The 15,963-nt window shown below is 43.1% G+C and overlaps 1 protein-coding gene across 5 annotated transcripts in view; it reads right to left on the bottom strand.

Moving 5' to 3' along the window:
- The window catches only part of LOC105487606 (ER membrane associated RNA degradation), a 34,199-nt gene extending 18,236 nt beyond the window's left edge, over nucleotides 1-15,963 (bottom strand). For 2 of the 5 annotated variants that reach the window (XM_071096152.1, XM_071096149.1), the window contains exons 1-8: nucleotides 13,032-13,200; nucleotides 11,648-11,787; nucleotides 10,625-10,726; nucleotides 10,260-10,349; nucleotides 7,626-7,723; nucleotides 6,709-6,845; nucleotides 5,923-6,037; nucleotides 4,140-4,242 (exon numbers count right to left, since the gene is read on the bottom strand). In XM_071096152.1, the coding sequence (XP_070952253.1) occupies nucleotides 4,140-4,242; nucleotides 5,923-6,037; nucleotides 6,709-6,845; nucleotides 7,626-7,723; nucleotides 10,260-10,349; nucleotides 10,625-10,663 (582 nt within the window). In that variant the 5' untranslated portion in view covers nucleotides 10,664-10,726; nucleotides 11,648-11,787; nucleotides 13,032-13,200. Of the gene's footprint in view, nucleotides 1-4,139; nucleotides 4,243-5,922; nucleotides 6,038-6,708; nucleotides 6,846-7,625; nucleotides 7,724-10,259; nucleotides 10,350-10,624; nucleotides 10,727-11,647; nucleotides 11,788-13,031; nucleotides 13,201-15,890 lie in introns of those variants that run through there. The other 3 variants (XM_071096151.1, XM_071096150.1, XM_011751091.3) reach the window with 2 other exon arrangements.

The following is a 15,963-nucleotide window of genomic DNA, read 5'->3' on the forward strand; positions in this document are numbered from 1 at the left end:
CTGACCAAATGAACACATTACAAATATGCAAAAACACAGCGCAGCTGGCCATGAAGCCGCATTAGGACACTGCCCTCAACAGAGCTTTAGCCCAGTCATCTCTAAAATGTACGATCCCAGGTCCTCACAAATCGCTGCTCATACAACAGAATACTTCTCCTGACAACTGGTATTCATGCACAAGTGAGCACAGCTGCCTATTTTCTCCAGTGAACAGCCTTGTCTGTTTTTATTTTATTTCATGCACGCTGCTTCTCAGCATCACCAGCACGGCCTACAGACATGGGCTGTCCTGAGTTCTGATCCCAAATTCAACATTTTCTAGACATGAAACCTACAGGCAACTGATTGAACGCCACAGATGCAGGTTTTCTCGGCAAAAGAAGAAGTGAAGAATGCCTATCTTGAAAGGCTTCTGGGGACTTCAGTGAGATCTGACAGACAGCGTGACGAAATCACTTCAATGAGATTTGACAGACAGCATGATGAAATCACTTCAGTGAGATTTGACAGTGTGATGAAATCGCTTCACTGAGATTTGACAGACAGCGTGACGAAATCACTTCAGTGAGATCTGACACGCAGTGTGACGAAATCACTTCAGTGAGATTTGACAGACAGCGTGATGAAATCACTTCACTGAGATTTGACAGACAGCGTGACGAAATCACTTCAGTGAGATCTGACACGCAGTGTGACGAAATCACTTCAATGAGATTTGACAGACAGCGTGATGAAATCACTTCAGTGAGATTTGACAGACAGTATGATGAAATCAGGATTTTGTGTAAGCTAGCTCTCAAGAAATGTTTTTTGATCTATTAATGTTTTATAACCTATTTTAAACTTCATATTGCCAATATTCTTCAACATTACTACACAGATGACTCTAAAATCTGTATCTTTAGCTCTCAAATCTGTATTGCTAGCCCTAAAATTCCCTCTGAGTTCTAAATATCCAATTGTCTACCACACATTCCCACTTTCTCCAAAAAGCGGAATTTTTCATTTACCTCCATCAACTACATGCATTAGCTTCTATTTTGTTTTACAGAGTTAGTATAAATGCCTTCTCACTCTCCCGTGATAAATAAGCTTCTGAAGTCAGAAAATCTCACTCATATTCATATCTTCCACTGGCCCTGAAGAGACCTCATGACACAAAAGTAATCAGTAAATAATAATAGTATCTGCAGAGTCTTATTAAGTTTTATAAAATATCTTCATATATATATATTGCCTTAAAAACTGATCCTGTTTATTCTGGATAAAAGCCTGGGCTAAAACTTAATATAGTCTTTGATAGATTATATCCTCTGTGGAAACAGTCATGTTATTTATTTATGAAGTCAAATGACAAGTAAATATCCAAATATCCAAATTTATTTGCACTACATGGCCCTAGAGTGATGGAGCGTGACACCATGCAGCCAGTCCCCATGCAGGTATCATGAAGCAAGGGCTCTAATGGGTGGGGACCATCTCTTTCCTGAAGCTACGCTCCACATAGCACTGAGTGGCCTACATGGAAGGCACTGGGTGTGGGCACCAGGCGACGGCAACGTGAAGGCCTGCCTCAGAGAACCTGCAGAGAGACCTCTGCAGAAACGCACGAGTAGGGCAAAGCAGGACTGCCTCCAAGATGAGACAGAAACAGAACACAGAGAAAAAAGCAGCCTCAACCTTTGAGTAGATGAGCCTCCAGGAGGTCGCTCTTGTGGTCAGAGCCCCTGATCTGGAGCGGTAAGTCTGGGGGTGAGGAACAAAGTAAGAAGAAAGACAAGCAAGTTCTGGAGCTGACAAGAAGCCTAAATTTCACTGAGGGACCCAAACAGGGAACACACCAAAGAGGAGGGCAGGGTTAGCACCCGAGGCCTTGCTGCCATGTGAAGAGGATGAACTCCATCTGGCCAGGCAGCAGGACATCATCAAGGAGGTTAAACGAATGAAGAAAACCATAAATAACTTAACAATATCAGTTTAGAAAATAATCAGTGGGGCCAGGTACAGTGGCTCACACCTGTAATCCCAAAACTTTGGAGGGCCGAGGCAGAAGGATGACTTATGCCCAGGAGTTCCAGATCAGCCCGGTCAACATGGCAAGACTCTGTCTCTACAAGAAAAAAAAAAAAATGTAACAAGGAGCCAGGTGTAGTAGCACACACCTGTGGTCCCAGCTACTTAGTGGGGCTGAGGTGGGAGAATCGCTTGAGCCTGGGGATTGAGGCTGCAGTGAGCTATGATCGCACCACTGCACTCCAGCCTGGGCAACAGAGAGAGACCCTGTCTCAAAAAAAAAAAAAAAAAAACTAAAAAAAAGAATCTGCAGGACTGTGAGAGTGAAATTTGAGAAGGAGGAAGAATCGTGAGATGAGCTCGGGTGGGCCGAGGAGCCAGGCGGGGCTTCTCAGTTTGGACAGGAAGAGCACGAGGTCAGCTGGCTGGAAACCACCAGCCGTGCTGGCCACTGAGTGGACATGGGAGGTGTGGGGGAAACACGAGATGCTGTTGGAGTCTGCAGTTGGTGAGGCTGAGATGACAGAGGGAGCGTCAGAGGACAAATCTGTGGGAAACAATGCCTTTCTGAAATAAGATAAACGTGAGGTGCTGAGGAAAACTCACATGAAGATATTCAGCGAACACGAGCAGATCTAACTGCAGAGATCAGATGGGGGTCAGTGAGAAGCAACGCTGGGGAGCCCAGCTCCTGGGCCGTGAGCTCTCGCAGCACTGCTTTCGCTGGGTTCAAAACTTCTCATAGGTTGGGTTTTGTTTTCATTGAGTTCAAAGTATTTTCTAATTGTTGTTCCCCCAGAGATGAAAATGTAAGGCACAGAATTGCATAAGATGTCCCAGGGAGAGGAAACATAGGATAGGGTTGAGAGCAGAGCACTGATGAATGCCTACGAAGAGGGGCAAAAAGCAAAAGCCAAGCTAGAGAAGGAGATGAGAATCCGAGGTGTGGAGCGGCTGTGCCTGTCCTCCCTCCACAACAGATCGTCCCGTGGGAAGCTGGGCACTTGGCCACCCAGGAACGCTTCCATGCCTCCCTGGTAGCAAGTGCGACTGAGCTCTGGCCCACAGCCTGTGCTACCTCCAGGAAGTGTCCTTAGAGAGGGGCGTGCACCAATCTTTGCTTTTCCTGCTGGCTGGAAAGCAGATGTGATGGCTGACGCAGCCGGCTGGAGCCAGGAAGAAGTAGTCTCCATGAGGAAGGCCTGGCCCTCATCAGTGGAAGACGACACAGAAGGTCTGAGTGATGATGGGGGTGCTGCCATCTCCGCGGGAGCTACTCACATTTGGGAAAGGCAGAAATGCACTTCTAGCCTATTTCAGTCACTGCAGCCATATTATTTCGAGATCTCTGTCACTAAGCAGCAGGATCTTATCATAACTACCAAAAGGAGCAGAAATGAGAAATTCTAGGAGCCAGAGGAGGTAGGCTGGAAACTCAGAGACGCTTGCCTCAGACAGGGCAACCGGGGGTCAGTGTTGTGCCTCAGCCTCCCAAGTATGAGGGACTGCAGGCATGCATGCACCACCACACCGGGCTGATTTTTGTATTTTTAGTAGAGACTGGGTTTGTTGGTGTGGTCAGTTCCCACACACAGTGGGAACTCTGAGGCCACTGTGTGTGCATGTGTGTGTACACACATGGAGGGGCTCAAGAAACTGTGAGACAAAGGCTTCCACGATCTGCTACAGGGTTGGCACTAACCAAGTCACCTCCAAATCCCACATCTTCCATTTGGAAGATGGAGAAAGTCAAGCTCAGGTTTCAATTAGTTTCCCAAGGTCAGGATCAACCACTGGTCGCCTCAGTCTCCTGGCTAGACCCCAGCCATCTCACGCGGTTACAGTGACACACCATCAACACGGCTAGAGAGAGAATCAGTGCCTACTACATTCGTGGCATCGTTAAGTTTAAAAGACTGTTTGGAAATATTTCAGAAATATCAAAAACAATCATAAACAACAAATATAAATCCTAAAAAATGACAGTGAAGACTTCCACAGTTCTTAGCTAAAAAATGCATTTTAATGTTAAACAGAATAAAATTTTTAAAAACTTTTCATTGGTAACAGAAAACTGTTAATACAGCAACAGTCATCACAATCAGTAATAAAAACAAGTTTACCTCAGCAGTCAGGAGTCTTTGTGGACACCTGTTAAGTGTCGCAAAAACATTCCTAAGTCCAGTTTCTAGTTGTGTCAGCAACAATATGGCACAGTCAGCAAACCTATGAAATTGAAGGGAAAATAGGTAAAATTCCATGTTTTGAAAGTAAGTATTAGGCCAGGTGCAGTGGCTCACGCCTGCAATCCCAGCATTTTGGGAAGCCAAGGTGGGAGGATCGCTTGAGGCCAAGAGTTCAAGACCAGCCTGGGAAACCCCATCTCTACAAAAAATTTAGAAATTAGCAGAGTGCAGTGGCACTGTCTGTAGTCCTAGCTACTCAGGAGGCTGAGGCGGGAGGACTGCTTGAACCCACGAGTTCAAGGTTGCAATGAGCTATGATTGTGCTACTCTAGCTTGAGTGACAGAGTAAGACCGTCTCTAAGTAAAAAACAAACAAGCAAAAAACAACAATAATATTGACACCAACATCACAATAACTGCTGCAGTCTACATATCAAAGGCAAAGAGAAATTATAATACCTGATAATATGAGAAGCAAAACAGAACCAGCTGGGCGCAGTGGCTCAAGCCTGCAATTCCAGCATTTTGGGAGGCTCAGGTGGGCGGATTACGTGAGGCTAAGACTTTGAGACCAACCTGACCAACGTGACGAAACCCAGTCTCTACTAAAAATACAAAAATTAGCCCAGTGTGGTGGTGCATGCATGCCTGCAGTCCCTCATACTTGGGAGGCTGAGGCACAAGAACAGCTTGAAACTAGGAGGCAGAGGATACAGTGAGCTGAGATTACACCACTGCACTCCAGCCTGGGTGACACAGTGAGACTCTGTCTCAAAAAAAAAAAAAAAAAAAAAAAAAACCACACACACATAGAACCAAAGTTTCATTAAGTAGTGATTTTAAAAAAACCTTCCAGTGTTTTAATTTTTGATGAACCATTTTTTGTAGGTTCTATAGAACAAAATGTCATCAAAGAACTGTCTAACTCATTTCATTGCTTCTAGAAAATACTGAGGCTGGGCGCAGTGGCTCACTCCTGTAATCCTAGCACTTTGGGAGGCTGAGTCAGGAGGATCACTGAGCCCAGGAGTTCAAGACCAGCCTGGGCAATGGACTGAGACCTCATCTCTAGAGAAAGTACAAAAATTAGCCAGGCATGGTAGTACACACTTACAGTCCTAGCTACTCAGGAGGCTGAGGTGGGAGGACTGCTTGAGCCCAGGAGTTCAAGGCTGCAGTAAGCCAAGATGGTTCCAATGCACTTCAGCCTGGGTGACAGGGTGAGACCCAGTCTCAAAAAGAAAAAACAAAAAAGCACATACCAGGATTTCAGTGGGTTCTCAAGGCATAAAAATGAATGAATTAGGGTAATATCCTTTAAGGAACTAAAGACCAGCTCACCAGACCTTCTGGTGGCGACCATACACGTGTTTGCTCCTGAGGAAACAGAAACAGAATGTAAGGACAAAGCTGGCTTATCTCTGTTTCATGGTTCTGAACATGTTTTGCTCATTCTAAGAATTCCAGAAAATATTAAAAAGTGGATCCTAAAAAACAATTCTATCAACTGCACCAAAAGGCCAGCACAAAATGTTTAAGATACAATCACAGTCTGTCCTTGAAGCAACTCTATGAAGGTGTTTTATTTTCAGGTCTGCTCAAGTCAGTCCAGCTTCTCTTCACTCCTACTCCAACAGCAAAAAGCATCGAAAGTGAAGGGCATCAAGAAAGACTGGCCTCCAACCACTGCAAACCACTCTGCCATGCACCCTTCAGTTACCTGTGTGACTTGAACTTGACCAGTGCAACTTCCCAATATGGTAACATGATTTTTAATATAAAAGCAGATTTCGTCATCGCTTCTTCTAATACTGAGAGCACCTCATAAGTAACATCTGTAAAATAACATACAGTTTTAAACACAATCATAATGATCAACTGGAAAAAGACAGAAACACGCTGGAGGAGTGACGCCAATGAGCCAACCGCTTTAGGTGGCTGAACCGTGACCCCTGCAGCAGGGGACTTGTTAGAGAGTAGGATTGCCCTGACCAAGGGCCTGAGGTGCAGGTGACCCTTGGAAAGTGGGGCATGGACAGCTCTTCAGTGATTTAGGCAACAGTTCAGGGTGGACCAACTGAGCACAATGACCAAGAGAAGTAAAATACATTTTCAGAAGGTGTAAAAGACCCTTGATACTACTATAAGTATTTCTGGTATAACAATCATGAGTACAAAAATACAAGAGATAAAAGGAGGAGAAAATGTACATCATCCAACAGCCTGAGACCACTGCTGCGCATAGTGCATCTGAGGAAGAAAGAGCTTGACTCACACAGCTGCACTTCCTGTGACCCCCACAACCACCCCAGGGCATGGTAGGAGGAGGCAGGGGTTTGGGTGGCAAAATGTAGGAGGTTCTTCAAGCAACTCTGAAAGCCATCCGACTACTGAAGAATAACTACTTCACCCCACCTCAAGAGTGCACCTCTTAATGCTGTTTACTGACTTTGCAAATATCTACGCAGAGCTACATTAAGGAAGAAATGTGAAACGTAGTACTTACCAGGAAAAACAATCAAATCCTCAAGGTTTGTAGGAGTTATGAAAGAGCGATGTGCCAATGTAAGTTTAGTTTTTTGAAGGTAACTCTTCAGTAACTGACCCAATCCTGCTGTCAACAGCATCATCATTGAACAGTATCTAGGGGAAATACCATAGAGATCTGTTACAAAAATGTACTCAATCATGCCTATAAAAAGCTTCACTGTGAAAAATATAAATTTAAAATTAAGAAAGCAAAGCACCATTAAATTGCATGAAACTGGCTGAGCACGGTGGCTCATGCCTGTAATCCCAGTACTTTGGGAGGCCGAGGCAGACAGATCACTTGAGTTCAGGAGTCTGAGACCAGTCTGGGCAAAAAGGTGAAATCCTATCTCTACAAAACATACAAAAAAGTTATGTGGGCATAGTGGCGTGTGCCCATAGTCCCAGCTACTGAGGAGGCTGAGGCAGGGGGATCACTTAAGCCTGGGAGAGGAGGTGGCAGTAAGCTGAGAATGCACCATGGCACTCCAGTCTGGGTGACAGAGTGACACTCTATCTCAAAAAAAAAAAAATTGCCCAAAATTCTCTAGATGTAGGAATTAGGCTGTGCAAGAGTTGGGAGGCACAGTAACACCACAGAAACTCTGATGAAGACCCTAATGAAACCTCAGGGTCTTCCACCCACCCAGGACGTGAATGGCATAACATCCTTCTGGTGTCGCCCCTGAACTGCCTTTGGGGTGTAAGTCACTGAAACCATAACCCGGTCATCACTCTGGTGACTACACTAGTAATACTCAATTCATCTTCAAAATCCTATCTCAAAACTCACTCATGTTTCACAAAATCTATTTCTTTCTCATGAAATTCAGAATTTAAAAAACTCTTTGGTAGATCCAGAAAAGGAAGAAAATTCCTTCACTTGAAACTTACTTTGGAGGAACTTCTTCAGGGGACGCAAACCCATGCCATAAGACGTTACGCAGGTTGAGACCACACGGAGAGCCAATGAAGACTTTTAGCACATTCATCTAATCCGGTTAAGGACAGCAAATCATTACATAGTTAATTATTATTGAATTATTGAATAAACCAATATAATATGAAGATAATATTTCTGCTCTTTTTAACTGACAGAGCCAACAGTTTTGGCTAGTATATAGCAGTAATAATAATAAAACCAACATTGAGTGTTTAATATGTGCTAGACACATTTTATATGTATTCATCAGCTCACTCATCCTAAGAACAACCTACGAGGAAGGTACTACTATTATCCCCAGCATCTAGGTGAAATAAATACAAGCATGGAAAGGTGAAACCAAGGTCTCAAAGGCTACAAAATCAATATGGGGGATAAGATCCAACCCAGGTTATCCTGCTTTAATAAAGTGCTTCAAATGTGCCTAACATCTAAATAAAATTTAAAAAGACAATGATATGACAAGCAGAAACATATCACTGTATTAAGCAGCATGCGACTGTATGGTTAAGCAGAGGCGGCAGGGGATGCCCGAGCAGCATGACTCCAGGCTTGAGCCTCCACTTCCTAGCTGTCTGACGTGAAGCCCATCACTGATCCACCCCACCATCTATTTACAGAGTGAAGAAAACACCCAACCAGGGGTCCTACTTAATGGACTACAATCATGCCACGCCCAGAGAACTGCTTTGGGTTTGAGGCACCATACTTAGAAGAAACTCAGAAAATAACAGAAGATGTTCAAAGACGAAAAGAACTTAAAACCCTGTCATAGGAGAAAGAATAGTTGAGCCTCCAGAAGACTCGAGAAGGAAGTGAACACTGTATTCATGCATGTGAAAGATGGCTGCTGAGAAGGGAATGTGGATGCATTCTGAACTTCCCTCAGAGGGGAGACCCAAAACCAGGAGGTGGAAATGATCAAGAGCAGTTCTACTGAACGTAGGAACGTTTAACAAGCAGTTCTTCTATGCAGCTTCAGGAGACCTTTTTGCTCTACCAATAATTTATGAAATATTCATGGTTCACACTATCTGGTCAATCAGATGTATAAATGGCAGTGACCAAGTAAAAGTACCTGGCAGCTGAAGGGGCCACAAGTGGGCAGAAGGCCAATCACATATAAGCAAGTACCAAAGAACAGATCAAAGAAACAAAATGTATTTAAGAATTCAGTGTAACAGCCGGGCGCAGTGGCTCAAGCCTGTAATCCCAGCACTCTGGGAGGCCGAGGCGGGCGGATCACGAGGTCAGGAGATTGAGACCATCCTGGCTAACATGGTGAAACCCCGTCTCCACTAAAAAATACGAAAAACAAACAAACAAACAACTAGCCGGGCGAGGTGGCGGGCCCAGATACTTGGGAGGCTGAGGCAGGAGAACGGCGTAAACCCGGGAGGCGGAGCCTGCAGTGAGCCGAGATCCGGCCACCGCACTCCAGCCTGGGCGACAGAGCGAGACTCTGTCTCAAAAAAAAAAAAAAAAAAAAGAAAAAGAAAAAAAAAAAAGAATTCAGTGTAACAACAAAAGGTTTGCACTTTTTATCTTCATTCCAAGCTCTCCACAAAAGAAAATGATCTTTAAGCCGACAAGCAGTAAAGACCCACGGAAATGAATGGAAAAGCTCCACTGAAGACAGATTTCTTTACTCCAAAAATCATCTGGCAGCTTCCTGGCTTGGCAAGCGCAGCTTCCACATAAGGCTCTCCTGGGTTTCTTCATCTTGACCCTGCCTCACTCAGTTGCATAAGGATATTCATTAGTCTTAAGTCTCTTGATCATGTGCCCTTTAGGAAATTTTAATATAGTATGTAACTGCATGATTTTTTTAACATCTGAATTTTTTTTCCACTGTAAGTTTAAATGGTTGCAAAAGGCATAATTTCACGTTAAAATTTTCAAATAAAACCACATTATCACTCATTTAAAGGGTTAAAGTTGTATTCTGGATTATTATAGTTAATAATATGTAATTGATCGAGGCAACATGCTTCACACTGGCCCTGTGGTGCTCCGGAGTTATTCACACTTGGGATAGGAAAGCTTTCTACGAGCTGGAGGAGGGGCAATTTTGAAAGGGAAGGTGGGAAGGAAGAATATGCTTGAATCACTGATACAATTTTTTTCTAAAGCATCATCAATTTGGGAAGAACAAAAGCATAGCATATGTGAATTGTTGTTTTGCACTTATTCCATGATATGGTTTGGCTGTGTCCCCACCCAAATATCAACTTGAATTGTATCTTCCAGAATTGGAAGATACAAGTTGTGGGAGGGACGCAGGCGGAGGTAGCTGAGTCATGGGGACCAGTCTTTCCTGTGCTATTCTCGTGATAGTGAGTAAGTCTCATGAGATCTGATGGAGTTTATCAGGGGTTTCCACTTTTGCTTCTTCCTCATTTTTCTCTTGCTGCTGCCATATACGAAGTGCCTTTATCTTCCTACCATGATTCTGAGGCCTCCTCAGCCATGTGAACCTGTAAGTCCAATTAAACCTGTTTCTCTTCCCAGTCTCGGGTACGTCTTAATCAGCAGCATGAAAACGGACTAATACACTCCCCATGAGTTTAGATGAACAAGCTTACCACAGACTGCCCGAAGACTTGAGCAAGTTCCTCAGATGCAAGCAGATCTCTTAAAAGAAAGGGGCATTCTTTCCCAATCAGTAAAAATACCTAAAATTCAAACAAAAATTGTGCAACAGTTGCATTATGAGTCAATAAACATTAAAAACATTATCCATGAAACAACTGTTTGTACAAATGAAGGGTGAAAAGTACTTAGACACCAATCCTTTGATTTCATCATCATTCAAAAGGGAAATATTAAAAATGTATACCAAATGATTTTATGTTATAGGAAAATAAAAAATCTGAGGACAACTGTAAAATAGCTTAATGTTCATTCAGACAATTTAATGGGCCAATAATGGAAGAGTTCTCGCACTTACATCACCCAAGGCTCGTTCCAGACATGATGTCAGTTTCATTAAGCTAAGAGAAATAGCGGGAGATTGTAGACTTTCCAAGGCATCAAATATTTCAGGAAATAACTATTTAGAATAAAACATATATTAGGATGTACACTCCAAAACTACTTCTCAAAGTAACATTATTTATTGAAATTCAAACCTCGAGAGATTTCAACTGCTATATTTTGTTATTTTCAGCGAATAAGTAAACATTTTCTGTATAATTATATTGCTTAAAGAATCAATAAAAATATTTTAATAGCTAAAGAATTCCTTGAAAGTTCTTTATTTAAACATTTATTGAAAGCAACAAATCTGGCATAATTTAAGTGGAAAAGTCAAGCATTTCGACCTCCATCGTGTTTCTCCTTTTGATTTGGCTGAGTCCTCAAACAGATACACACAAGGCAGCTCATCCTGCCACTTAAAAGCGCTAGTACAAGGGGGACATGATGATTCCTTCACTCCAAATTCAAAGCAGAATTAGACTTGTTACAGTTACTGCTTTACTGTGGTCATTTAGTGTGCCAAACAAAATGAAGAAAAACTGACCAAAAAAACAAACCAAAACAAGATTTTGGGTTGGGGCCCAAATTACCCATATTCCCTTCAGTTCCCCATTAACAAACCAAGTATCCCAGCTCTGGTCTCCAGGCCCGGCTGTCTTAGAACACCTCAATACCTCTCCACAGGGCCTCTTATTCTGGAGTGGTCAATTTTTCTTCTATCCCTGGACGAGCACTATGTGCCAAATGTTAGCTCTCCAACCCCTAATCCTGTGATAATGAATTCAAAACCTTTCTGTGTTCCAAAGGGCATGTGTCTCAGCTCAGGGTTTGGAGACCTGGCATAACAGCCCAGGGTTTTCTTGCAACCCTCGACACTTCTTCACAGCTGGAGGGCCTGGAGATGAAGGAAGCCCCTTTAAAATTGGCAAATAATAAGTCCTCTAAGTAGTATTTGCACAGTCTTTTATTTCTAAAGGTTGTTCAAAAGCCAAACCTCTGGAAAACTTGTCCACTGGAACCACGGTGCATATCGAATTTCAAATTGCCCCTTGGTCAAAGATAAGAAATGTGAATGGACAGCCTCACACACAGGGCCAAGCAGCCTCACGCTTCCCCAGTAATCCAGACCCTGATCTTAAAGGATAAGAAAACAAATTTCAGCACCATAGCTCCATATCATGTGATATAAAATATCTATATCATCACAGAAAAAATGCTTTAATTACAAAATTTCCAGAAAATCAACAATTAGCTTATCATTGAACATATGATATACTTTTACATTGCTGGAAATAAATCACATAATGCTTAGGTTATGAAAGAAAACTATACTATCAGCAGAGAATTTGGAAAATACAAAAAGTTTCAAACAAGAGAAAACTATTTTTGTCAATGTCTTTACCTGTACTTAAGAATACAGAAAACCAGGCTCACATTGTATATACAATTTTGTAACCTGGTTTTTTTTTTTAAGTTAAACCAGGCTCACACTGTATACACAACTTTGTAACCTGATTTTTTTAAGTTAATGTTATTAGACTGAGATTTCTAATGGCAATGAATTGTTTTAAATGTATTTATCATATGAAGTTTTTAATTTTTTTTTTGATAAGTTTGGCATTAACCATCCGCTTGGTTCATCATCAATAAATACCAAAGGGTAATTACAAATACAAGCCCGTCCTATTTTTTTTCCAACTTAGCTCAGAGACTTTTGTATCAGATGAGCCTCCTCACTCTTTTGTACCACTGCATAATATTCCATTATATAAATTTATCATAATTTACTGAACCAATCCCCTACTGCTTGATGTTTGGCTGTTTATTTATTTAGCTGTTACAAACAATGCTGCAAGGAATAACCTTGCACAATCACACTTTCATATCTGTATCTGTCTTAAAGATTCCTGAAAATGGACTGCTAGGCCAGAGTATGTTCATTTGTAATTTTTATAACTATTATTAAATTTCCGCATCTATATCTCTGCTCCAAAGTGTGCAAGAATGCCTAGAAGACATTTAAAATAACTGTATAATCTATTACTGGTCATTTTCTACCTTTAATTTATATGACTCCTATGGAGAATCATCTCAAGGCCCTGAGATCTACATCATCAACAGTCCACCAGCCCCTCTCTGCCTCCTGACACCTCCTCTGTAGAGGAGGTTTTCTTAGCCCAGCTTTCCATTAATTTCTCCATGCTTCTCTGTACTCATCCCTTCTCTTTTCACATTAATTTCTGTTCTCCTTTGGAGTGAGGCCTGTATTATAACATTATCTAACAAAAGGAACCAGTGGTCAGAAAGGGGAATTTTACAGGTCAAGACCTTTTCAATGGAACAGTTATGAAAGTTTGGAGTACAAACACAGCACAAACCTGACTCTGTGTAGCTCACACAGTCTGTGATTGTTTTCCAGCATACTTCACCATTCTGAGTAACAATGCTATTGATATCACAATTTTCTCTGAGTTGAAACCCAAGATTACAAATTATATCATACACCGAGGGAGAAAGACATGTGGTAATAGGGTCCCCTATTAATACCTAAAAAAAATAAAATAAAAGGCACTGCTTAACTGAAAGAAAAACAGAGTATTATATATTTAAGTCACAAGAAAATTCTCTAAGAACTGAGTGCACTCAGGTATAGTTGCTGTTAACATGCTTTCTGGATATCATGAAAGTTGTATGATTAAAACATTGTGATTAAATATTAAGGATAATTTGGCCGGGCGCAGTGGCTCAAGCCTGTAATCCCAGCACTTTGGAAGGTCGAGGCGGGTGGATCACGAGGTCAGGAGATCTAGACCATCCTGGTTAACACCGTGAAACCGTGTCTCTACTAAAAATACAAAAAAATTAGCCAGGCGAGGTGGCGAGCACCTGTAGTCCCGGCTGCTTGGAAGGTTGACGCAGGAGAATGGCATGAACCCGGGGGGCGGAGCTTGCAGTGAGCCAAGATCGCGCCACTGCACTCCAGCCTGGGCGACAGAGCCAGACTCCGTCTCAAATAAATAAATAAATAAATAAAATTTACATAAATGTTCTCAAATATGATAAAGGTTTAAAGACTTAAAATGATCAATCATAATATTTGCAAACTGCTCTGCCTATGGGGTAGCCATTCTTTACTCCTTTACTTTCTTAATAAACTTGCTTTCACTAAAAAAAAAAAGAAAAAAAGACATGAGTTCATGGAAGCTGAATGTATTTTACCAACAGAGCATTATTCCTCTCAGCATTCCTTCACTATCCTAGAGTTATCAAAATAAGCAGTTTTTTAAAATGGGGAATGGGAGAGCAGAAACCAAGTATAATGAACAAGAAGGAAAAAGAACCCCGCGTACCTCTGACTCCCTAAACGGTGTTGGAGAAAACCACAATGTCATCCCAAAACATGCCTCTTTGATATAAAAACAACAACAAATTGGAGCTGAAGAGAAGAGGCAGCAAATGAAGGAAAAGCTCTCTCTCCTCCCCCCCTTCCACCCAAACACAGGATATATATTCTTTACTGGGGATAACTTTAGACTCTTACCAGACCAGAGAAGGTACCAGAGGAATGTGCAAACAATTTTTACTCCATCAGTTTTCAAATATGTATCGACTTTCCCAGTTTCTTGCCCTTTGAAGCCTGAAACTGCTCTCCTGTGTCATTTCTCTGCAAATCTATAGTTCTTTGTTGAAGATGGTATACAAATGTAGTTCTAAGCCACCATTTCAAGTTACTTTTCATTGAGGTTTATCCCTTGTGATGTGTACTCTGTACATTAATAAACCTTTTTCTTATTAACCTTTCATTTGTTAAAGGGGTCACTCTGAACTAACATGGGCAGAGGTAAAGTTTAGCCTTCCCTGCCATGTAAAAAGTAGCAAACCGTACTGGTTTTCCATGGAGAATCAAATAAAATCAAAATCCTTACGACTATCCCACATGACACTAAGACCATCTATAATCCTGCAAAGAAGTCAAATTCAGGATCCAAAGCTGAACCGAGGCTCTTTATTTTGGTGTGTCGAGTTAAGGAGTGGCTGTGTTGTGAAAGTCACAATTAACTCTGGGCAGCTTTGTAAAGTGGAAACTGATCAGTCTGAGTTCCCTGGTCCTGCTCAGTATCAGTTGCCCTGTTTGCTCCTCCTGTCCCCAGAAGTTGCACTTTCCACTCTCAGCCCTACTTTTTGAACAATCCCAGTAGGCGCTAACAATTAAGTCATCACTAAAGAAATCGGCATGAACTATTTTTGAATGGCGATTGTCACTCGCATCCTCCATTGGGCTCTATGGGGCTGGAACTCTGCAGACTACACTAGGCCGGTGCTTTGGGGCTGGACTTAAATTTGAATCATTCCTCAGTCTCTGACTACCTCTTGCCTTGGAAAACTTACTTTATCCGAATCTCAGTTCTAAGTGAAATAAAACGGTGCCAGGCTGCACCTTGTAGGGCTGCAGTCATCAGATTATACATGAAAAGCATCTAGCACATAGTACTCAAAAATGGTAGTTATCGTTATCATTATTTTGGGAATGGGGTCTCGCTGTCGCCCAGACAGGGGTGCAGTGGCGCGATATCGGCTCACCGCAGCCTCCACCTCCTCGGCTAAAGCGATCCTTCCACCTCAGCCTACGGAGTAGCTGGGACCACAGGCGCCACCACGCCCGGCTCCGCTGTCGTTACTGCTGATGATAGGTGTTTGATATTTAATTGCCTCAGGGAGGAAAAATAAATAAATGTTTATTACGAGGCAACCAGATCTCCTGACACGAGGTCGGTGAGGCCGTCGTGATGAGTTTCATAGTGACTCAAACGGTCTAAAAGCGATGAAAACAAATTTACTGTCCGAGTGTGGACCCTACAGGCAACGACTACGAAACTGCGCTTCTAGGAACGAGGCCACGGTCAGGTGAGAGTCCGACCTGCGGCTTTCCGCCCCCGCGCCACCGTGCACAGCCCTCCCTGACCGTCCGCCGCGTTCCAGTTGAGGGTCAAGAGGCGACGGAGAAACCAAGCCCGGCCCCGGGACGCCGGCAGGGCCCGCCAGGCGTCTTGCAAGGCCGAGCGTCCGATACCGCCACAGAGGCCAGGGCCGCGACGGCGCCAGCGCCCTCCAGCGCGGGACCGCCGGTCACCGCAGGCGCGTGCTCGCCCACCCACTCCGCGTAGCCGAACACCACCCAGCCTGGCGCTGACTCCCTGCCTAGCTCGGGATCGAACCGGCCCCTGCGCCCGCCCTACCTCCATAACTTCCGGTGCCCCGCTGCGGCGCGCATGAATGACGCAGGCACCTGCGCGCCCCGCCTCCAGGCGC

This window comes from Macaca nemestrina, chromosome 5, assembly GCF_043159975.1.
Source record: "Macaca nemestrina isolate mMacNem1 chromosome 5, mMacNem.hap1, whole genome shotgun sequence".
NCBI lineage: Eukaryota > Metazoa > Chordata > Mammalia > Primates > Cercopithecidae > Macaca > Macaca nemestrina.